Source organism: Setaria italica, chromosome VI, assembly GCF_000263155.2.
Source record: "Setaria italica strain Yugu1 chromosome VI, Setaria_italica_v2.0, whole genome shotgun sequence".
NCBI lineage: Eukaryota > Viridiplantae > Streptophyta > Magnoliopsida > Poales > Poaceae > Setaria > Setaria italica.
In genome coordinates, this window is record NC_028455.1 from 11,013,000 (window position 1) to 11,037,554 (window position 24,555).

The following is a 24,555-nucleotide window of genomic DNA, read 5'->3' on the forward strand; positions in this document are numbered from 1 at the left end:
GCGCCGCCCGGCACAGGAGGGAGCTCCGCCTGTTCTCGCGCCCTGCGTATCCGGTGACAGGGACACGACGTCCGTGTCCCACGGACCGCAAGCAGGACAACAGGGGTCAGCTGTCTCCTCCAACGTGCACAGTTGCCACGACCAAACACCATCATCATGCTTGGCGGCAGCGGTCGCTAAGAAGATCATCGACAGGATCCAAAGATAGTCGCCCTCCTCCGGTGGACGCGCTGACAGGAGTCGAAGGCCGGAGCAGGAGGCGGCAACCCGGGGACTTGGTCCTTCTCCTTGTACTTTACTTTACTTAGCTTATCTCTTTTACTTCTCCACAGTCCCGGTTCACCTGTAACCCTGAGCCCTCCTTGCGCTATAAAAGGAGAACCAGGGGTCCCAATACCGGGAGGACTCTCAAGCCAACAGAACCCACAGACTCACCTCTAGAGCATTAGTGCACACCCAAGAGACTTGGGACCAGCTCCCTCTCTCGCTCGTTTGTACCCCCTACTACAAACCTTGCGTGAGCAACACGAGCAGCACCCCATACTGGACGTAGGGCTTTCTTTGTCCGAACCAGTCTAACCTCGTGTCTTCTCACGCCACCATCTGAAGCCTTACGCGCATAAAGGAAATTTACTAGTCGTAGTCTTGATCCGCTAATCTTGACAACGACACCTAGCTTATTGACCACTTCATGCACAATCTTATTCATATAAAAATGTCATCACAATATCTACTAGTTCCACAAAAATTTTAAACCTTCGAAGTAAAGTTTTGAGAAAGCTTATTAACCTGAGATGTTTTGAGAAAACTTCTATGAAAAGGGTAAACATTTATAAGAAACTTGACAAACTCACCAAGGAAATTTTCTAGAGTTTACCAATACCAAGAAAAGTATTTGTGAAACTTTTAAAGGAGAATTTTCAAGAAAAAATTATAGATTTTCAAAGACAAATATTTGAGAAGTCATAAAACATTAAGGAATTTTCTTAGAAAACTTTATGCCAAATTTGTCAAAGAAAATTGTTTGACACAACATTTTAACAAAAGGATAATTTTATCACAAAACTTTCAAAGAAAATCTTTAGAGAAACTTCACTATTTACTTTCCACACACAAAAGTCATAGAGAAAATGAAAAAAAGTCTAGGTAACCCCCTCACCTATTGCAACTAGGCTACTTCAACCGTAACCTATACAACTAGGAATTTAACCCCCTCACTTTTGCAAAACCATTTACTTGATCCCCTTTCATGGTTTTGCATGGTGGTTTTGTCATGCTGGCACACTAAGGTGGACAGATGCGTTGACATGGGCTATTTGACATGTGGGTCCCACTTGCCATCTCCTCAACTCCTCCTCTACTAATTTTCTCCCCAACTCTAGCTGCCAATCGCCGAGACAAGCCATGGCGCCGCCGTCGAGCCCAAGCCTCCTGTGAGCTGCGATGCTATATCGAACCCAACTAACCATGGTGGTCTTCCGAGCAGCAGCTCGATTCCTTCGAGCGAAATCACCAGCACCACATCGATGCAGCTGCTTTAGCCGCTCATCCTCCTCTCGCACAAACGAGGGGCGCAGCAGCGCCTCCGATAACGTTGTCGGAAGAAATGGCACCACACTACTCAAGCGAAGGTTAACAACGGAGCAGGGAGGGGCGCGAGCGGTGCCGAGCAGTGCTGACGGGCAACACGAGACCGCGGAGCCGAAGCCAGCGATGGAACGAAGTGCAGCGCCGCTGCCGCACCGAGGAAGAATTGGGGTACCCTGTAACCCAAGCTGTTTGGCACTATTTGACACCAAAGATTAATGGGTCAACCCAATGGGCATTTACACTAAACTTTATAATTTGGGTAATGGGTTAGTGGGTTGACCCAATAAAATCTGCATTCCTAGCGGTGTTTGTCATGCACTCATGCTATGGCAATTGTTGGCGCTAGAAATCGGTCAGCCGAATCCCAGCGTCCGACACACGACCCGAGAGAATCTGCTTAGCTCCTGTTCGGGTGAATGCCCTAATGCAGTTCGCGCGGCATGCCAGCCAATCTGACCTGTTGATTGGCAAGGAAGAACACGTGTCAAGTTCAGAAACTACGATCGGCTAAGTTTCCGATCGAGAGAGTCTATCGGCGAATCGGCCGATTTACTGTGATAATGAAATCGGCTACAAGACAGCATGATCTCTATAGCCTTGTAGACAGAAAAATACTTAAGTAATCGGTACAAAGCTTGTAATAACAGCACTAGGAAAAGATCTAATTGGCAACGAATGGATCTAACGATAGAAAATAATGAAAGCCGATACTACCGATTCCTAGCGGAATAATTGGTGATAAAAACTAGGAAAACAGGTAAAAACCTATGAATCTAGTTGATATCGATAACTGATGAATAAATCTAAATGAAACAACAGCGATGCGCCGGAAGTTAAAGCTTAGATATTACTCGATAAACGGAACTTACAGAATCGGCCGGAGATCAAGGTGATGCAGCCCTGCCAACCCGCATGAACTCGTGAGAAGAAAAAGTAATGGCGAAGTCGTCTGCTCGAAAGTAAGTACGAAGAAGAAAGTAACTTGTTGTATTGATTGATTGTCGTGATTACAGATTTACAAAGGCAGCTATTTATAGCCCCGTACAAATAACTTCTTAACCGACTAGAACTCTATCTCTAATTCAAACAGAAAACAAATATCTATAAGCACAACTCGTGCTAAGTTAGTTACCCCACGCTTCGTGGGCTGACCTCCACCTTATCCTTCCATCCCCTTTCCAAGCCCATACAGGCCCAATTAGTCCATCTTCCTGATCGGCCGATTTCTCATCGGCAAAGGATTACCGATTGGGATTCTGGTGCATTCACCCTGAAGCGAAGCAGAAGCTGCCAGCCGATTCCGCATTATAGCACCATTTGACCGATTCCCAACTGTACTTCTCCGACTTCTTTTCTCCTTGGCGCCGATTCTACTGGTGACGAAATCCGGCGTCAACACATGCCCCCCAGTTTCGGAGTAAAACACAGTCTTTTACTTCGAAATTCTTTATAACCTCCCCTCCGAAACGGCCGCAGTGAAAATATTCTTCCGTTTCGCGGTCTCCCGGCTGATCATTGCAATTTTTGAAACGGGCGCCCACGATAACCACTACCCCGAAAAACTCGACGCGCCGGCGCGGTGAAAATTCCATCTTTACCCCCTCTTCAGGCACCTATAAATAGCGTTTCACCGCAGCTCATCTTCAAGCTCACGTCTCTTTTTCCAACGCGCGTGCATCCTTCTTTTTTCAACTCTCCCTTACCATCGAAGTCTTCTAGTTCCAGTTCCTGGTACTTCTTCCCCCTTCTCTTCGATGGCGACTCCTTCCGGCAACTCCCCCGCACGCGATGCTCCAGAGATAGTGCCTCCGGTGGTGGTAGCGACGGCCGTCACTTCAACTGCAGATGAAAGAGCTTCATCAGAAATCCCAATGGCGGTCCCCATCACGACCCCGTCGTCCACATCCGCGTCGGCGACCACACCGATTACCCAGAATTTTATCCCGGAGGTAAATACCGAATCCTTCCCCTATCGGCAACGTATTTATCTTAGATCTATTCCTTACACTCCTATGCCCCCTTTCCTTTTTTAGGCGGTTAGATATAGAATTACTATTCACCTCACGGGCAGTCCTGGCCTTGTTTGCCTTGGTCCCATGGGAGATCCAGATCCGGCAGATCTTATAAATTTGGAAACTGATCGGATACCCTTCAAACGATCCGATATGAACTTAGATCAATAGGTGAGCACTTTCAGATCTTGGCCGAATGAGACCCCAGGTTGGAGGGAATGGTACCAACGGGTGGCCGCATCCAAGAGTGTCTTGTGGGAAGAGCTCAAAATCGGCCAATGCATCAACCTCTCCCTATCTCAAATGGAGAAAAATGAGCCGTTAGTGATGGCGGCTTCCTATTTTTGGTCTGACGCACTTAATGCGTTCTTATTTGGACACGGTCCTATGACCCCCACTCTGGCCGATGTGGTCCTCTTGACTGGCCTGGACATATCTTCTCCTGACACACCTTTCCACCTTTTGACCACAACGTCGCATCGGCTGGACACAAGGGGAATCGGCGGCTGGAAGGGCTTTATCAGTAGTAACAAGAAGACTGGTACTGTTGAGAACAGGGAACACACCGCTTTCCTGATGATGTGGCTAGAAAAACACCTTTTCTGTGGAAGAGCCGCCGGCCCAACAACCAACACCCAATCCTTAGCTGAAGCACTGTCTAGAGGAAGCCATATTCCTCTCGGGAAACATCTTCTGGGTGCCGTGTACCATATGCTCCATCAAATCGGCACAAAACTTTCCAAGGGAGAACCAATCGGCAACCCAGGTGGGCCTTGGTGGTTTGTCAATCTTTGGTTGAACCTTTACATGAACAGAATCACCCGGCAGCCAGTGGACCATATGATGTTTCCCAATATCGAATCGGCGGAGGACCCTACCGAGCGTCGCCGATGCATGTCTTTTGGTGAAGCAGCGTCAGCTTTTCCAGGTTGTGCGTATTCTGCTACAAAGGTAGCCGAGTACTTTCGGTGCTTTTATAATGGATTTAATGAGGACGCGACCATTTGGTTTCCATACCAGCGAGACATTCCAGTCTTTGAGCTCCCCTCCTGCTTCGATTCAACTTCTGGCCGGTTTGATGAAGATCTTTATGAAGAACTGATCAAACCAGGGCTCCTACCGGCCAACTTCTTTTCGGGGAAAGATGCCCCTACATACGAATTCTACAACCCGTCTACTGCCGCACGACAATTCGGCATGGGTCAATTGCCGATACAAGTGTATTTTGCTGGCCGAATCAAATTCAGAGATGTGCTCACAACTGGCCTGGATTACTGTCGGCTGCGAGACCGAATTCTGGACTCTAGTATGATTAATTTGAATGATTGGCTATTATTTCCATTTGCCGTCCATCCGTTCAAACTTTGGTGGGCCAAATGGAAGCAATTTCTATTCTGCAACTCAGCATCGGCATACTGCAACCTTCTAGATCCAGCCAACATCGATCCAAACGCCGAGGTATTTCTGATCGCCGATTTTTTTATTCTTCCCAACATGATTGGGCACTAATGATTTCACTGTTTCCTTAGGCCGAGAATTGGACCCCTCCAACGCACAGCCGCAGCGGTCGGCTAATAGAGAGCTATCCATACACCACCTATCCTCTCATCGGCTACGACGCTCCGTCAGTTGACATAATCGCTGGCCGATCGAAGAAGGTTCATAAGAAGGTCATCAAGAAAACCAGTCGCCGAGTCCGGGCTCGTACGGAATCGGCGGATCCTCCTGTGCTCGTATCGGCAGAAACTTTGACTGCACCACCTTCCCAGGCCGCACAAAGTGCCGATACTCAAGCCATCACACAAGCCGGAGTGGCTGCTGCATCATTATTATTGGAAGCTATACAAGTAAGTTCGAGTTTTACTATCCCCAATTGTCGTTTTGATATTAGCTCCTCTTAACTTTGTGCTTCTTAGAGCACCTCTGCGGAAATACCGTAATCGGCGACGACTCGACCGGACACCAATGCGCCTCTGCCCTCATCCATTGCGGTACGGTACTTATCTTACGGATTTCCTTCGAGTATCTGCGTAATGTATTTAACCGATTTTTGACGCAGGCCATCGGCACACCAAGCGCTTCCCGACAACCGATTTCTTCCCAGGGAGTTGGTCCGAGCACCGCGCCGATTATGGTGGAGTCCTCTTCATCAGATGAACCTATGGCACAGGCCACTGAGCAAGACACAACAGCTTTACAAGCGCAGCATGAAGAAATTCGTTTTAAAATGGTAAATTCCTAAACTAGCTTTCAACCAGCCGATTTGCTCTGATCCCCTGCCGATTCACCCTTTTTCCTTATTTTCTCAGGAACAAGACTCCCCCAACAACAGCCTTTTCTCCTTCGCGGTTGCTCTTTCTGATGATGAGGAAATCGCATCCCGCCAAGTCGCTCTAAGCTCCGTTCCTGACGACGTCCAAGCTAAACTTACCAACATCCGATCCCTCCTACAAGGGGACATCGGCCGATTGGTAGAAGATGCTTCGCCGATTCGGCAGCTCTTTAGTGATGTCAGCGGACGAGTACCAGAGGAAGCGGAAGAGGCCTTGGCACCGGCGGCCTTTATCGAGTCCATGAGGATCCCAGTCTTTAGGGCCCTTCGTCATATGGCCGATCGCGCGAAACTGGCCAAGACTCGTGAAGATGAAAATGCTTTTAAGCGTCAGGCTCAAGAAGCGAATCGGCGTATCCATGTCTTAGAAGATTCTCGCCCGGCGATCATTAGTGAAATAGATCGCCTCAAACGACGGAGGGCAGAACTTGCCAAAGAGATGGAGCAAGTGACCAAGGCAATCAGCGCCGAAGAGAACAAACTTCAAGAGTTACCCTCTGCTATTGCCGATTTGACACGGGAGAGATAGCGTTTTGCTCAAGAGGCTCTGAGACTCCACCGCAATGCATCGGAGGTCCCTGGATCGGCAGAAGAAGACCAACGGGTTCTTGAGTCTGCCGATCAGATCCGGCGTCGGGCCATCACGGCTATCGATACCCTTTTGGGTAATCTGTAAAACACTAACCGTTTTGTACGAACATTTACTACCTTCTTTGACCGACCCTTCGCGACGCCCTCTATTTACTGCCTTCCTTATTACCGATGGGACGTGGCCTCATCAGATTTCAACGTATTTTCCCCCATAAATATCGACCTCGGCGCCTACTCCCGATAGCATCGATCTGGCTCCCATTTCGCCTTTCCTCTTCTTCTCATCGGCGCGACTACTTCGTCATGGCCTCGTCGTCATCCTCTTCTGTCAACCAGGTGAAGTCCCGCCTTCTCCTCTTAGATCTTAGGAAACGAATGCTTCACCTTATCCCTTCTTTGTTTCAGCCCCAACGCCTTGGTCCGGAGCTCGTGCGCGCCATCGAGTGCATCCATTCCGAAGACCCGTTGACCCCGGAGGACAAGGCTCTGATTCTGGCCCACCAAGAGGAGCTCCAAGACCACATTACTGCAGAGGCTCGTGCAGTCTTGGATGCCGTGGTGAATGAAAGCCGTCGCCGATCTCCAGTCATGAGGGGTCGTCGTCGTGACGTTCCTGGAGATGACGTCGCTTTGACAGCCCGCACAATCCTAGACTACATGGAGAGGAACGGCGGCCAGCGGTCTTCTGCCGATAGGGTCCGTCTGCTTCCTCGGCCCGTCGTCCTGGCGGCGGCAGAGGCCTCGCGCCTTCGCGCTTTGGAGCAGAATAGGAAGTCATCTCAGAAGAAGAACGATTAGTTTGTTTTTTGTAATTTTTTGTTCTAAGGGCGATTAATGTTTTGTCGGCCATGTAATCTGTCGCCTGTACCGAATGAACGCAATCGGCCACTCCGGTCGACTTTATGTGTTTCTTTAAACCGACTTGTATCGGCTATGTATGATTGTGTTACGGTTGATTTCTTAGGCTCCAACCCATATACTTGGGTAATATCTTTTTAAGTACCTTCCATTCAGAGCTCTAGTGAATTCTTCTCCTTCTATCGTTTCCAAAATGTAGGCATTCCCTGGAGCGCATCTGCCGATTTTATACGGCCCTTCCCAGGTAGGAGACCATTTGCCGAATTTAGGATCTTTCGACCCGATCGGTAGTACCAACTTCCATACCAAGTCTCCGGGGGAGAACTGCTTGACTTTGACCTTCTTATCGTACCACCTGGCTACTCTCTTCTTATTCTCTTCGATACTTATCAGAGCCCTTAGCCGTTGGCCGGCCAAATCATCAAGTTCTCCTTTCATCAGAGATGAGTAATCATCGGCTGACAACTGGTCCTGAAGTGAAATGCACCTTGATCCTGCCCTCGACTCCCATGGCAGTACTGCATCGTGACCGTATACCAACTGATAGGGAGATAACTTGGTAGCCCCATGATAGGCCATTCTGTATGCCCACAGGGCTTCGGTCAAACATAGGTGCCACTTCTTTGGGTATTCTTCAATCTTCCTTTTGATCAACTTGATTATTCCTTTGTTGGAAGATTCTGCTTGGCCATTGGATTGAGCGTAATACGGAGAAGAATTTAACAACTTGATGCCCATATCGGTCGTAAATTCCTCAAATTCCCCCGATGTGAACATTGTTCCTTGATCGGTTGTTATAGTTTGAGGGATACCGAATCGGTAGATGATATGGTCCCTTACGAAATCGGCCATGATAGCCGAAGTCACAGTCCTTAATGGGATTGCCTCCACCCATTTGGTGAAGTAATCAGTAGCCACCAGAATAAACTTGTGCCCCTTGCTCGATGGTGGATAAATTTGGCCGATAAGGTCTATTCCCCATCCTCTGAACGGCCATGGTTTGATGATGGGATTCATGGCCGACGCGGGTGCACGTTGGACATTTCCAAATTTTTGACACTCCTGACAACCCTTATAATATTTGAAACAGTCTTCGAGGATCGTAGGCCAATAGTACCCGTTGTTTCTGATCATCCACTTCATCTTATGTGCCGATTGGTGAGCTCCGCATACCCCTTCATGGATCTCTCCCATTAGAGTCTTGGCTTCTTCTGTCCCAAGGCATTTAAGAAGGACACCGTCGATCGTTCGGTAGAACAGATCATCTTCGAGCAGTACGTATTTGGTGGCATGAAAGCGTACTCGTCGTTCCACCTTTTTAGACGGATCCTTCAGGTAATCGGCAACTTCTTTACGCCAGTCGTCGGCTGCAAGTTCTAAAGCCATAGCGCCCAGAATCGGCCGATACCCAGATGCGTGCTGGGCGAGTTTGTTTGCTTCTTCGTTGCGGTCCCTTGGAACATGCTCGATTACTGCCGATCTGAATTCTTTTAAGAGCTGTAAGCAATCTTCGTGATAAATTCTTAATACGTCATCTTTGCACTCAGCCTTTCCGGTTAGTTGATCCACGATAAGCATAGAATCTCCGAAGATCTCAACAGAATCGGCTTTGACTTCTCTCAATAGTTGTAAGCCTTTTAATACAGCTCTGTACTCCGCTTGATTGTTAGTAGCGGCGGTTTCTATCGGCAGAGAAAAATCATAGCTTGCCCCCCGAGGCGATATGAGAACGATGCCGATTCCGGATCCGACCCCACATGATGACCCGTCAAAAAACAATTGCCAAGGCGCTAGTTCCACGAGGGCGATCTCCGGTCCACAGTGCTGGGCGACGAAATCGGCCATGACTTGACCCTTGACGGCTTTTGCCGATTCATACCGTAGGTCAAATTCTGATAAGGCTAAGATCCATTTACCGATTCGTCCTTTCAATATCGGCAGTGATAGCATGTATTTCACTACATCATCTTTGCATATGACTACGCATTCTGCCGACAGTAGATAGTGCCTGAGTTTGGTGCATGAGAAGTAAAGACACAAACACAATCGCTCTACCGGAGGATATCTTGTTTCGGCATCCAGGAGTCTTCTACTGACGTAATAAATTACCCGCTCTTTGCCTTCAAACTCTTGGACTAGAGCCGACCCAATAGCTTTTTCATCGGCTGATAAATACAGTTTAAACGGCTTACCAGTTTGAGGGGGAACCAAGACTGGCGGTGAGACCAAGTATCGCTTGATATCTTCTAACACTTTGCGCTGTTCTTCTCCCCATATAAATTCCTGGTCAGGCTTCAACTTCAGAAGTGGTGTGAACGCCTGGAGTCGTCCGGATAGATTAGATATAAACCTTCTGATGAAGTTTACCTTGCCGATTAGAGACTGTAGCTCAGTTTTGTTCTGTGGAGCAACGACTTTGTTGATGGCCGCTATGGTCTTCTGATTGACTTCTATACCTCGTTCGTGCACCATGAATCCTAAGAACTATCCGGCGGAGACGCCGAAAGTGCATTTGTTGGGATTCATCTTAAGACCATGCTTTTTGGTACACTCTAGTACCCTTCGCAAATCTGCTAGGTGTTCCTTGTGGCTTTTGGATTTGACCACCACATCATCGATGTAGATCTCCACCAGGAGGCCAATGAGTTTATGAAAAATGTAATTCATAGCTCTCTGGTATGTAGCGCCAGCATTCTTCAAGCCGAAAGTCATCACTACCCATTCGAACAAACCAAGATGGCCTGGACATCTGAAAGCCGTTTTGGGTATGTCCTCTTCGGCCATAAGTATTTGATTGTATCCGGCGTTTCCATCCATGAAGCTAATAATTTTGTGTCCTGCGGCGGCGTCGATCAGTACATCGGCCGTAGGCATGGGGTAACCATCCATCGGTGTGGCCTGATTAAGATTCCTGAAATCAACGCAAACGCGCAACTTCCCATTTTTCTTGTATACCGGCACGATATTAGAAATCCACTCGGCATAACGACATTGCCGAATAAATTTTGCTTCAATTAGCCGAGTTATTTCAGCTTTTATATCTGGTAAAATTTTAGGATTGCATCGCCGTGCGGGTTGTTGGTACGGCCGATACCCTGGCTTTATGGGTAGCCGATGTTCAACAATAGATCGATCTAAACCGGGCATCTCGTGATACTCCCAAGCAAAACAATCCTTGAATTCTCTTAATATATTTGTCAATTTACACTTATACTCTGGATCTAAATTTGCACTAATAAAAGTCGGCCTTGGTTTGGTCCCGTCACCTAAGTCTATCATCTCTAATGAATCGGCCGACGTGAATCCGTGCCCCAGCTTCCCGTCTTCTCGGGCGAACTGATCCATCTATTGCGCTTCTTCGGAGCCGACTGCTCGGATCGGCTGTAGGCCAAAATCGGTGACCTTCAGGAAATCGGTTTCCCACACCCTACCTGATATGCATCTGACGGTTTCGCAGCTCCATTGCTGTGCGTCGGCTGCTGCGATGCTGTACGCGGAGTCGGCTTTGACCACCTCGATGCTATCGCTGACCCATTGTACGAGGCATTGATGCATAGTTGACGGGATGCAGCAGTTTGCATGTATCCAGTCTCGGCCAAGAAGCATATTATAAGACCCTTTGCCATTAATGACGAAAAACGTGGTGGGAAGAGTCTTACTGCCGATGGTGAGGTCGATGCAGAGAGCACCGCGAGCATTTGACACCTTGCCTTCGAAGTCTTTGAGCATCATGTCCGTCCTGGTTAGGTCGTCGTCGCTTTTCCCCAGCTTCCGGAGTATGGCATACGGCATGATATTGACAGCAGCTCCTCCGTCGACCATCAATCTAGTGAGAGGACGGCCGTCAACATGCCTTTGAGGAACAATGCCTTCATATGTTGTCGTTCGTCCTCTTCGGGCTTTTCGAACGTGGCCATCATTGGTTCTAAAGCCAACCGTGATGTCCGTTCCTCTATCGCCGATACGTCCTGTTGATCGGCAGGGGTCATGAACTCCATCGGCAATATAAAAACCATACCGATCTCGGCTGCCGATTCATCACCCGCCGACTCATTGCTTCCCTTGTCGTTTCTTTTGGGGCGCCACACCCGAGGCCTCCCTTCCTTCTTGTCCATCGCGCTCTCTTCCTCTTGCTGTTCCCATTGGCGGAGGCGTTGGATTCTCCGTTTTTGTGATTTGGTTAAACCATCGGGGCACCACCTGGGGTTTATTGGCTTCCCTTCTTTCCCGGCGCGTTCCCACTCCGGTTCGCGTCCTAACGGGTTCTCGTCCGTTACCCGAGCATCGGCCATGTCTTCGAGCCGGCTGTGAACGCTAGCTTTGTTATTTGACTGATCATGTCGATCAGCCCTGCCCCCCTGCCTATTATGGCTTCTGTCTTCTGACCGATCATACCGGTCACTTCTGCCCCCCAGCCGATCACGTACGGGAGGGCGCTGGTCATCTGGGTTGCGCCAATTCCTGCTGATCGGTTCTGGCCTTCCGTCTCTGGAGCGAGACCTGGTGAACGGCCGATTGCCTCGATAAGGACCGTTGCACTCTGGGCAGGTATCGGCCGATGGTAGCCTGAGGTTGTTTTCCCAACAATGAATGAAGAACGGGCATCTCCAGTGCTCCTCGTGCCGACGCATCGCTTCCTCTCGGGACCTTGACCGTTCATGTTGGCGTTGGTACTTTTGGAGCAGGAACTGGGAAGTAATACGTGGTCCATCTGACTCACCATCATCGTCCTCCATTCGCCGCTTCCCCTTGACATCTTCAGGCGTAGCTTGATTCCTGGGATCGACAGAGCAACTCTTTTTGGCCGATTCGGATGTCAGCACTTTTGTTTGGAGCGAACTCTTCCCCGTATCAACCATGTTGGTAGGAAAGGGGTGTTGGTCGATCTTCATTGGTTTGGCCGATTTCGCCGGCACTTCGAATTTGAGTCTGCCTTGCTCAATGGCCGACTGTATTTGTTGCCTGAAGATTTTGCACTCGTTGGTATCATGTGATGTGGCATTGTGCCACTTGCAGTACTTCATCTTCTTCAATTGTTCGGCAGAGGGTATTGTATGGTAAGGCGAGAGTTTAATCTGCCCTTCCTGGAGTAGAAGATCGAAGATTTTATCAGCTTTAGTTGTATCGAAACCGAATGCTTCCGGCTCCTTCTTGCCGAATGGGCATGATATCGGTTTCTTTCCCTTAATCCACTCTGCAAGTCCGATTTCGGCATCTTCTTCGTCCTCTAAATCTTCCAGGAATGCCACTTTCTTCTGGAAATTCCTTCTTGGGTCGAATGGACGCACTTCCTGCCCGGACAATCGGTGGACAATCTGGCTTAGGCTCTCGAACTCCTGTGAAGCATATTTCTCTTTAATGTGTGGCAGCAGGCCTTGGAAAGCTATATCGGCCAACTGCGCATCGGTTAGAGCTAGGGAGTAGCATTTATTTCTGATTTCCCGAAACCTCTGTATATACGAGGGTATCGGCTCATCACTTCTTTGCCGGAGGCTAATCAAATCAGACAGCTTCATTTCATGGACCCCAGCATAGAAGTACTTGTGGAACTGTCTTTCTAGATCGGCCCATGTGATAATCGAGTTTGGTGGCAAAGTTGTGAACCATTGGAAGGCCGATCCAGACAAGGATGACGAGAACAACCGTACCCGCAGGGCATCTTGCGTAGCTGCCTCCCCGCATTGGATGATGAATCTATTCACATGTTCCACGGTAGAGGTGTCATCCATCCCCGAAAATTTGGTAAAATCAGGAACTTTGTACCGATGGGGGAACGGCAACAAGTCATATGTAGATGGGTATGGTGTTCTATAGGTATAAGTTTGTACTTTCAGCTTCAAGCCGAATTGTTCTTGCATTACCTCTGCAATTTGTGCCAACCAATCTGGTTGTTGCTGGGGAACAGTTGGCTGCGGTATCGGCACGTGCTGATAAATCGGAGGCTGAATAAAAGGAGGTTGATGAAAAGGTGGTATCTGAGTATAAGCTGGTGGTGTAGTAAAGGTCAGCTGCTTGTATGAACCACTTGTTTCATCATATAGCATGAGCTCTGACGTCTTGTTGACCTCCGGGGCGACAGGCTGGTGGTATGATCGGCCGAGTGGCCGTTTGGGAGGGTGTCTGGAACGGAGGATTTCCTTGACTGACCGATTGATTCAAACCGGCCGTGTTTAAAGGTGCCCCCCAGGGTGAAGGGCTGACTGGAGGGAATGGTGCAGAGGACAGTTGGATAGAACCATATCCCAAAGGAGTTGATGATGCAGAAGCACCGGATCCTCCGACAGAAGATTGGATCGGCTGTGAAGCCTGATAAGCCTGATTTGGTGGAATCGGCTGAAAATACGTTGGTCCCCTGTACCCTTGAGGTATACCTCCGGCAAAGGAGTTGACAACAGCATTGTGCACCATGTTTGAAAGCACCGGGGATTGATTGATGAAGGCGTGATGAAGAGATTGTTGAATCATATCGGACATTTTGTCCGAATCCTCGGAAATTGTGATCTGGCGGGGAGTAGGGAAAGGAGTCTTTTTAACAGTCTCCCCGCTCCTGGAACGACTGAAAGATTTTAAGCAAGTTTTCCGGACTTGCTCCAAATACTTGTTCAGATCTTCCTTTTGGTCGTCCTTTAGATCTGCTTCCGTCACTTCGATGACGTTATCTTCGGAGACTTCAGCAGTTTTCGACATGACAGCGGTTGTATTGGTCCCACCAGGCGTGCCAAAAGTGTGTTGGCGCTAGAAATCGGTCAGCCGAATCCCAGCGTCCGACACACGACCCGGGAGAATCTGCTTAGCTCCTGTTCGGGTGAATGCCCTGATGCAGTTCGCGCGGCGTGCCAGCCAATCTGACCTGTTGATTGGCAAGGAAGAACACGTGTCAAGTTCAGAAACTACGATCGGCTAAGTTTCCGATCGAGAGAGTCTATCGGCGAATCGGCCGATTTACTGTGATAATGAAATCGGCTACAAGACAGCACGATCTCTATAGCCTTGTAGACAGAAAAATACTAAAGTAATCGGTACAAAGCTTGTAATAACAGCACTAGGAAAAGATCTAATCGGCAACGAATGGATCTAACGATAGAAAATAATGAAAGCCGATACTACCGATTCCTAGCGGAATAATTGGTGATAAAAACTAGGAAAACAGGTAAAAACCTATGAATCTAGTTGATATCGATAACTGATGAATAAATCTAAACGAAACAACAGCGATGCGCCGGAAGTTAAAGCTTAGATATTACTCGATAAACGGAACTTACAGAATCGGCCGGAGATCAAGGTGATGCAGCCTTGCCAACCCGCACGAACTCGTGAGAAGAAAAAGTAATGGCGAAGTCGCCTGCTTGAAAGTAAGTACGAAGAAGAAAGTAACTTGTTGTATTGATTGATTGTCGTGATTACAGATTTACAAAGGCAGCTATTTATAGCCCCGTACAAATAACTTCTTAACCGACTAGAACTCTATCTCTAATTCAAACAGAAAACAAATATCTATAAGCACAACTCGTGCTAAGTTAGTTACCCCACGCTTCGTGGGCTGACCTCCACCTTATCCTTCCATCCCCTTTCCAAGCCCATACAGGCCCAATTAGTCCATCTTCCTGATCGGCCGATTTCTCATCGGCAAAGGATTACCGATTGGGATTCTGGTGCATTCACCCTGAAGCGAAGCAGAAGCTGCCAGCCGATTCCGCATTATAGCACCATTTGACCGATTCCCAACTGTACTTCTCCGACTTCTTTTCTCCTTGGCGCCGATTCTACTGGTGACGAAATCCGGCGTCAACAGCAATATTACAAAGTAATTTCAATGTTTCTAGTAGGTTGCACATGCCTTTTGAATTTTAATATGTCTTATTATTTTTTTTAATTTAATAAATTAGTTAAATGTATCGGTGTATCAGAAACACACATTTAATAAATTCGTTTTTGTTTTCGTTTTACCGATTTTATTTTTCTTTTTTCAATAATTATTTTCATGTTCATTTGCCTTAAAAAATGTAAAATCCCAAAAACGATTCCCAAGAATCAGTCATTATCATTTTCGTTTTCACCCTCGCACGTAGGGGTGGGCACTTTTAAACTAAAAAAAAAACACCGAAGCACCGAAATGTCGGTTTTTTGGTTTGTTTGGTTCGGTGTTGGTTTTTGTTTTCATCAACTTCGATTCACGGTGTTGGTGTCGGTTTTGGAGTCGCACCGAACCGATCAACCGATTATACCGAAATCCTGAGCTCCAGGAGCAAAGGGAGTTCCTATGTAGCTTCCGTGTGCTGGATAAACAACATGACTTTAAAGCGGATTAGGCCCAACTTATAGATAAATAAATTCAACCTTTTGAAAGATTACATGTAACATTTCTCTGAAAAATATATCAACATTTATAAATACTACATTCAACATTTTTGGAAAAATAACTACTTTCAACATTTTTCTTGAACTATTCCAACATTTCAATAGAATGGGTTCAACATCTACTAAAACCTATATCAACATTATGAAAAAAACCGTTCTTCTTCTCCGGCTTCAACACACACTGGCGGTGGCGCGTGCGTGGGAGCGTAGGCTGGATACCGGTGGGGAAACAGGCGGTGGCTGCGTGTGGAGCCGACGCGTGGCGGCGCAGGAAGAGGCGGCGCGGCCGGGCACGGCAGCCACGGGCGGCGGTGCTGTCGGGCATTGGGGCTGCCATGGGACGGCGAGCGGCGGCGGCGGCAAAGGGGCAGCAAGTGGAGACTAGAGTTGAGGAGGTGCATCTAATGAACGAGAGTTGTGCACGAATCTCAAATACCAGGAGCTAAATAACTAAATATTTACTAGAAGCCATACATGATCCATGGGAGCAAAGCACTAGCCATCCAGCAACCCTTCAGGTGCAACCTTGAGCCCACACAGCCCATCTCCGCTGTTCGGTCCATGAAAACTATAACTACAAGTCTCACCCAGCCACCTCTCTACTCTTCCTCAACCTGGGGATGTTTGATAAGAGGTGCTAAACTTTAGCAGGGTCACATCGAATGTTTGGATGATAATTAGAAGGACTAAACATGAGCTAATTACAAAACTAATTACACAGATGGAGTCTAACTCGCGAGACGAATGTATTAAGACTAATTAATCCGTGATTAGTAAATAGTTACTGTAGCACCACATTATCATATCATGAACTAATTAGACTTAATAGATTCGTCTCGCGAATTAGACTCCATCTGTGCAATTAGTTTTATAATTAGACTATGTTTAATGCTCCTAATTAATATCTAAATATCCAATATGAAGGTGCTGCAAGGAGGTATTCAAACACCCTCTAATCCCGCGCTCCCAACCCGGCAGCGTGAGGGTGAGAGCTTCTACGCGCGGTGGCCGGCGAGTGGGGCGCGGCGAGCGAGGGCGAGCAAGCGGGCTGCGAGCGGATGCAATCGCGACGAGCCGGGAGAGACGGAGGCCTCGCGTGCGGCACGCATGCTGTGTGTGCCTGTGTCCTGTACGCCTGCTGTTTTTCTTGCCGATTGTTGCTTTCTCTGTTCGTTCGTTTCAAATTGATTCAGATGTCTTTCGTAGTTTTGTTGCTTGTTGGATTCAGACGTTCTGGAAAAAAATTTGCATGCGTCTTGCTGCTGAACTGCTGTGTCAACTGAAGTTCGGTGTAGTTCGGTAAAAGCCGATAACTGAACCGATTTAATGGGCACCGAATTTATCGGTTTTCTGTTCTGTCATGTACCGATCGGTTGTTGATCTTTGTACACCGAAATTTTTAGAAGCCGAATAAACCGACCCGAATTGTCGGTTTTTTACCGAATGCCCACCCCGTCGGAAACGCGATTGGGGAAGTATGCAGCAGGCTACTCCCTGAATTGCCACAGAGGATCCTCCCCTCACTCGTCAGCAGCCATGGCGTAATATTAAAAGAAAAAGTTGCGTTTGCACGTTCCAGCCTCGGACTCCAATCGCCTATCCCTGCACGGCCGCACCCACTCAATTCCAGGCTTCCAGCGCACGCTCCACATCCCCATCTGGCCATCCCGTTCGTTCCCATCCTCTCGGCGCCGGACCGACGCCCGAAGAGGAGCCTCCCTCCTGCCGCATTCTTGGAGCTGTGTGTCTCTTTCGTGACGCCGCTTCCACGCAACCCCGCGCCTCTGGTGGCACTCGTCGCTGTCAACCGGGCTGACGGGCGACCGAGGGAAGAAGAAGAAGCCGCGGCGGCCGCGGCAGTTTTGGTTTCTTGGCTGACTCCGAGTTCGATTCCTCTCCTGATTGGGGTGCGTATATTCTGATAATCCTCCCTGTCTCAGTTCCTTGTCCGGGCTTTGTTCTTTGTTACCGCTCTGATTCGATTCTTCTTGCCTTTCTTTTCGTTTCTCTATTATTGTTGGGTTGGATTACAGAAGGTGGCTTTAGTACAGAGTTGGCTGGAGGCCCCGTCCCTGGCCCTCCCCCATCCATCGTCTCCTGCTCTCCCCCTCTGGTGGAGTGCCTGGTCGCCGGCGGACGGCACCATCTGAGGCAGCTGCTAACCGCCGCGTCCGGTCGGCGTTGTGGCGCCGGGTCGTCTACTTCTGTCCTGCGGCGGATCGTCGCCACCTGCGCGACGCCGTCGGGTCCTCGGGCGGGGACAGCCCAGCCATCAGCCGCCGTTCTTGCGCCAGAGTTCCTGCTCTGGTGAGATGGTGGCGACTGTTCTTTAGTTCAAATCCGGATCGTTCCTTGAGGGATCGCTTGTGATTTACTCTGCAGCTCCGCAAGATTTGGTCATTTGGAGCATCATTTTTCTCGGATGTTTTCCCTTTCTGGTGCCTTTTTCGTTACGGGCTGGTAACGGGCTGTAACTCGGTTTCTTGTTCCTCGATCTGTAGGCTGTAGCAAGTTTTAATTTTTCGGACACCCAAGCAACGATGCACTCCCGTAATCCTGGAGCTGTAACTTTGGCTCGCCGTGAAAGAATTTACTCATCTCCATGCCTTGCTTTGGTGATTGCGGATTAAAATAATTTCATCTGGGCCATGAAATTTGTAGCCGATCGATGGAGCTGTAGTGATTCTCTCTTTCTTATTCATTCACCCGTGGCCTTCTTCTCCCGTATCCCTCCGCCTCCAGCCCCGCGCTGCCGTCGTCCAGGCTCGGTCCTCCAGGCTCGCTTCGCCGCCGTCGCCCTCCAGGCCCACGCCGCCGCCGTCACCCGTGCCCCGTCGCTCACCAGCTCCGCCCCGCGCCCCAGCACGCGCCGCCGGCCACCTCCGCCCGCGGGCTCCACCGGAGGATAAGGGTGTCCAACGACGCGAGAAGCCGCGGGGAGCCAATTTTTTTTTGCTCCCCTCCCTCAATCGGCTCCAGTCAGCGCGATTCGCGGAGCTTCTCCGCTGAAGCCATTCGCCATCTCGTCGTTTGGTAGGGCTCCAGCTTCGACCGGTGGAGATGCCGAAGAGGGCCCTCCCAAACGGGGCCTAAGCACTCCTTTTCTGGTATTTCTTGAACTTGTTATTAATTGCAGCTAAATATGTGGTGTCTGCATTTCTTTTCACTACTGAGCAGCCTTTCCATGTCATTTTCCTGATTACCTTTTATGATGGTAGATTCCTTGTCACATGCTCCCGCCCCCATTTATTTAACTTATTTGCTTACTTTTGATGTTTCCTTGTTTATCCCACATGATTGATACTTGTTTCGTCACATGGTCGGTAATATGCTACTCTTAGGAGTACCCTGTGTGTTATTTTAATAGATTCTTGGTCTGCTGCATTTGTAGGTTCCATAACTTCCGTGTGGTGTTTGTCTAGAAAGTGGTAAAAATAAAGACATAGTGGAAGATGAGATCAGTAGTTCGGTCGCTGCGGCAGCTCCGCCGTTTCACCCAGCACCATGCAGAGAGCCACTCATCAACAACCAGATTGATCAGGCAGCAGAATGCTTTGATCATGTGCAGTTCGACATCCCGTTCACTGAGCACACTACATCGTAGTGGTGAAATTACCCGATTTGCAAGTCCATGTGTGGATCTAATGAGGTCCATGTTCTCCACTGTAGCGGCTGATTCGATCAAAGGTCAATTTCTCATTTCTCTTTATATGTGGTGCCTTCTATGTTCTCTTTGGGGCCATTTGAATCAACTTAATTACATACATTATTAAATAATTGATAGATATTGGAAGAGGTGGTCCGATGGTGGAATATGAGAGGAGAATAGCATCAGGAGAGCTTGTAGATGGCGATAGTTTTCAGGTATTGCTCTGGCCCTTGGCCAAAGGCTCATTTCTTGGATAGTTTCCTTCAACGCCTTGGTAAAAAGTTTTCCCACCTTTTTACTGGTTCATACAGGTTGACACAATTCAACAATTACAAAGGCTCTATGAGGAGTTGATTGAGAATGAAGAAGACTGCCAGCTGGATAGATACAAGTCATCTGAGAAATCAGGACGGTAAGAGCACTTTGCTGAGGTGACATGTTTTGTATACAGTGCATTATGTTAACATTAGCCTTTATGTTGAAGGAGTCGATGGCTATGGTCCCGCCTCATTGCTCAGCCTTCTACCTATGCTCCAGTTAAAGGGCTGTACCTGTATGGTGGTGTTGGTACAGGGAAGACCATGCTTATGGACCTGTTCTATGAACAACTGTAAGTATATCAGTTCAGGACAAGATTTCCTTCACACCACTTTATGGTAATGACGTTAGGAATCATCATTGTGTAAATACTGCTAAAATTTCACTAAAACTTCCTCAGCAGTCCATTACTAAGCAGTTTGTGAATATATTAATCTCTCTTCTGGTACATCAGTCTTAGTGATTATGTATCACAACTTTTATGACAACTATTCAGATCCCAAGGGTCGGTTTTTTTCCTTGTCGTTCCTTTTAGATCTTGTGCAATTGTGAATTAACAGCACATGATAAAAACAACAAATGTATTAGTATAAATGTCTCACATAGTGGTGAAATTGTTCAGTCTAGCAGAAGAAAAATGGCTTCCTTATTCATGAATTTTCCAACTGTTTGCTGTAATATTATCACTTAACATTGAAATTTTCTTAAAATGGATAGTTGACTTACCCTGAAAACTTGATACCTTTGACATTCTTATCTGTGACAGAGCTATAGGAATTTAGCAGTATGACAGTTGCAGCTTTACCTGTAATACACTAATACTATGCCAGTGGGTGCTATGTAAACAGTCACAAAGAGAAGATATTTATGTGCTAAGGAGAAACATGTTAAATAATTATTTGATAGCCAATAATTTTGTTCATACAGATATATATCAAACATGTTTGTTCACATATAAACTATCTTGAAATCATATACTTGAGTTATGTTTGTTCATAACTATCTTAAAATATCATAAACTATCATGTTTGTTCATAAACTATCTTAAAATAATTGAGTTATGTCAATATAGGTAGCACAAACCATATAGAAGAAATAGACTTGAAATCGGAAATTGAACACTGTGAGTTGCATTAGGCACTGAGGTAGTGGACCCATTAGGCACTGTGTTTGTTCACATTGAAATGAAGTGCTGATATATCTTCCTTGTATTGTATACATTCAGCAAGATAATTTGTTCCAACTAATCTTGTAATAACAGAGTTCCCATCTAATTGTTAATTAAATGCTAATGTTGTTGTGCCTTGGCAGGCCATCTAATTGGAGAAAAAAACGTATTCACTTTCATGATTTCATGTTGAATGTACATAGTCGTCTGCAGGTAATAATTTTATATATGTGCAATTGCCTTCATAAGTGCCAAGTTACAATCTTCAGGAATGTATGATAACCTTTGTTATTGCAATTATCTGTATGCACTTATGCAGATGCATAAAGGTGTTTCAGATCCCCTTGATGTTGTAGCAGCCGAGATTTCAGATGAGGCCATCATATTGTGTCTTGATGAGTTTATGGTATTGGAAAAAGTCCAATTTAGTACCCTCAAGTATAGGCTAAGTCCAAATAACCCCCTAAACTACCAAAGGGTTTACTTAACCCCTTACTTTTGCTAAACCAGATCAAATCACACCTTTTAACACATACACGAAACTGGTTTGCTGATTTGGCTGGTTTATAGGCTGGGTTTGCTGACTAGGATAGACATGTTGGTTATCTACGTGGCATATATGTTTTTAGAATCAAATCCCCCCTCCCCTCCCTTGTGTTGCCCATTCGATCGTCCGTTGTTAGGTCACAACAGGCGGTTGTCTCTTCCGCTTGTTCCTGGTTCTGTGCTGGTGGCCAGAACATCCAAGATCCAGGAGCAGACAAGGTAATCGCTGTGAAGGAAGACTGCCAGGTGTAATGTGCGGTGTAAATTTCATTTTCAATTTTACTTTGGCATCTAGGATTTGGAGCACCAGTGCACCACCCGTGTCCACCCCCTCAAAATCAGTCTCAGACTCTCTCAATTGAAGCGGCTCATCATCTGCCATAGGGTAGGGCCGTGCGCCGTGTAGCAGACAACGGCAGGGCATGCCCAGATGCCGTGACCCTGGCACGGGCTGCACGACAAGCGGCGGCAGGGCAGGGTCGGGCACCACGGGGGCACGGCCTGCACAGCAGGGCAGGGCACGGGTGTGTTGCGACAGGGGCGGCAGACTTGGGCACCGGCGGTAGAGGGAGATGGGAAAGGGATACACTGGAATGTTGGATTGGCATGGAAGAGGCTGAGAATGATTTTATCCTAAATATACCTGCCATGTAGATCGCCGATGTGTCAATCCTAATCAGTAAACCAGACTTGTAAACAAGCTAAATCAGCAAACTGGTTTGGCTAGGTGTTAAAAGGTGTGATTTGATCTGGTATAGCAAAAGTAAGGGGTTAAGTAAACCCTTTTGTAGTTTAGGGGGTTATTTGGACTTAGCCTATACTTGAGGGTAGTAAATTGGACTTTTTCCTATGGTATTTTTTTTCTGAGGTTAAGCATTTCGTCAATGTGCTGTATTTGTGTTGGTAACACACCCAACTATACTGTGCAGGTAACTGATGTTGCTGATGCTATGATTCTAAACCGGCTGTTCAGACAATTGTTCAGTAAAGGCGTTGTACGTAGCTACCATTTTCTTCCACTTTCTGGAGTGACTAAAATTCTCAGGTTATCTATACAATACATCAACTTTTGACATGGATTTATTTGCATCTCTTGTGCTCAGATTCTTGTTTCGACTTCTAACCGCGCTCCAGATAAGCTTTATGAAGGTGGCTTACAGCGGGATCTTTTCTTGCCTTTCATTGACACCTTGAAAGTGAGTTGCTTTGCATTTATTTATTTCTCTGGGCTGTCAGTAGAAGTTCAATATGCTAGTATGGTTTTGTTTACTTTTATGGACCATTGCAGGAAAGGTGCATTGCGCATCCCATTGGATCTGCAGTGGACTATCGTCAGTTGGGTTCTGTATGTGACCAATTTCTGCTAGCTAGTAGTGTCAGTTTGGTTTCTTCTGCCCATTTCCTTTTTCTTACATCTTTGAACTGATGTCTGAGCAGGCTAAGCAAGGTTTCTATTTCGTTGGCAAACATTACAGTACGCTTCTGAAACAGAAGCTCCAATCTTTAATTGGAGATGAGGAACCCAGCCCACAAACTGTTGAAGTAATTATGGGAAGGAAATTACAGGTCTGGTAGAAGTACCCAAAAGCTACTCTCTAGAACATATTTTTGTTATTACTACTTAACCATGACTTTGCAGGTTCCCCTGGGAGCAAATGGTTGTGCATATTTTCCATTTGAAGATCTTTGTGACAGACCTTTAGGTGCAGCAGATTATTTTGGACTCTTCAGTAAGTATATTGCTGCAATGTAATTTCTAGTATTTGGATTCTGAAATTTACTCGACATAACCTTGCTGATACCCAATCATTGTTGTGCAGAAAAATTTCACACCCTGGCACTCGATGGTGTTCCAAAGTTTGGATCTAGTAACAGAACAGCAGCTTATCGGTTTGTCACACTGGTTGATGTATGATCCTTGTTACGTTCCACTTATTATGTTCAAATCCATCCATAAAAACTCAGCATTTAATCCGATTATATGCAGTGGTCCGTCATAGTTAGAAATTATACTCGAATGTAAACAACAGAAATGCATTTCCCCTCAATCTGATTTCTGAAAAAACTCCGGTGATAGATTTTTCACACTGCAGCCTACGCTTTGCTTATCTCCAAATAATGGTGATTTCTCAGGTTATGTATGAGAACAAAGCAAGGCTGTTGTGTACAGCAGAAGCTGGACCAATAGAACTGTTTGAGAATATCGTGACTGTTGCTGAAGCACACAAGGTTTCACCAAGGTCATCACGCTCACAGAAAAGCGATGATCCCGATCTATGTGTGGATAACGAGCTTGGATTTGCCAAGGATCGTACTATTAGCAGGTAACCGGAAATGGGTGCACTTTTAAGTTTCCTGCAGGCTGCAGATTTCATATTAGTGCTCTGCCTGCCATGTCAATACAACTGATGCTGTGCTATGCTTCTTTGCTTTTGCAGGTTGACAGAGATCAATAGTAGAGAATACTTGGAGGGCTTCGAAGCTAGGTTGCTTCAACAGCAGCAGCAGCCATTGCAAGGCGTAGATAATGGTGCTGATATTGTACTAGCATAAGTGGCAACATCACTGTTTGCCTCATTTGAAATGATCTTGTATTCGCCCCACTTGGCTTACATAGGCAACAGAAAAGCTCTGCTTTTCCAACAGTGAAGCATGTAAATGTGCAATAAGCTGTGTTAAGTATTTTCCCGAACGGGTGGGTGACCCATAAAATGTTACTCAATCTTTACTGAGTTTCTTAAAGAAAATTGTACTGTAGCACATGTTATTCAAACCTCCCGAGAGGCCCAAGCTCAAAACGAGTTGGCCCTGGAAAGTATGTGTTAGGGAACGCGGTAGCACATAAGAATATGAATATAACCGTGTTCGCGTGAACAGGATCACTTATGAGTAGATAATCATGGATTATACCTTCACTCGTCGCATCGGAAGTTTTGATAAAGCGATCCGATCGACGTCGAGGAAGTAGCCGTGTGATCTGACGAAGTGCGCAACCGAACGTGCTTCTACAGCAGTCCATACATACGGAATGTAACGAACGAACCGGAGCATGCTAACACTTCACATACGTACTCGAAGATTTCCGTGATCAATCTTTGATCTGGATGGGAGAGCTGCAGTAGCACACCACCAA

At 47.0% G+C, this 24,555-nt stretch overlaps 1 protein-coding gene across 4 annotated transcripts; it reads left to right on the forward strand.

Moving 5' to 3' along the window:
* Window positions 1-17,325: 17,325 nt before the first annotated feature.
* LOC101760599 (AFG1-like ATPase) lies at window positions 17,326-24,182 on the forward strand. Of its 4 annotated transcripts, none has more exons than XM_004973059.2 (16): window positions 17,326-17,648; window positions 17,775-18,848; window positions 19,133-19,428; window positions 19,526-19,605; window positions 19,702-19,802; window positions 19,875-20,000; window positions 21,020-21,089; window positions 21,196-21,282; window positions 22,352-22,417; window positions 22,526-22,618; window positions 22,711-22,767; window positions 22,860-22,988; window positions 23,062-23,152; window positions 23,243-23,331; window positions 23,556-23,746; window positions 23,861-24,182. In XM_004973059.2, the coding sequence occupies exons 3-16, from the start codon at window positions 19,194-19,196 to the stop codon at window positions 23,973-23,975; spliced, it is 1,530 nt and encodes a 509-aa protein (XP_004973116.1). In that variant the 5' UTR covers window positions 17,326-17,648; window positions 17,775-18,848; window positions 19,133-19,193; the 3' UTR covers window positions 23,976-24,182. The 4 variants fall into 4 exon arrangements, with proteins under 4 accessions (XP_004973116.1, XP_004973118.1, XP_004973119.1 ...); XM_004973061.2 differs by having other exon boundaries at window positions 17,775-18,048; XM_004973062.2 differs by lacking the exon at window positions 17,775-18,848.
* The last annotated feature ends 373 nt before the right edge of the window (window positions 24,183-24,555 follow it).

Bases quoted from the DNA above. Each gene is read 5' to 3' on its own strand.
- LOC101760599 (XM_004973059.2), top strand. From the start codon at position 19,194: ATGAGATCAGTAGTTCGGTCGCTGCGGCAGCTCCGCCGTTTCACCCAG. The intron at 20,001-21,019 runs GTAAGTATATCA...GTGCCTTGGCAG, and splicing joins GACCTGTTCTATGAACAACT to GCCATCTAATTGGAGAAAAA. The intron at 22,418-22,525 runs GTACGTAGCTAC...TCTTGTGCTCAG, and splicing joins AATTGTTCAGTAAAGGCGTT to ATTCTTGTTTCGACTTCTAA.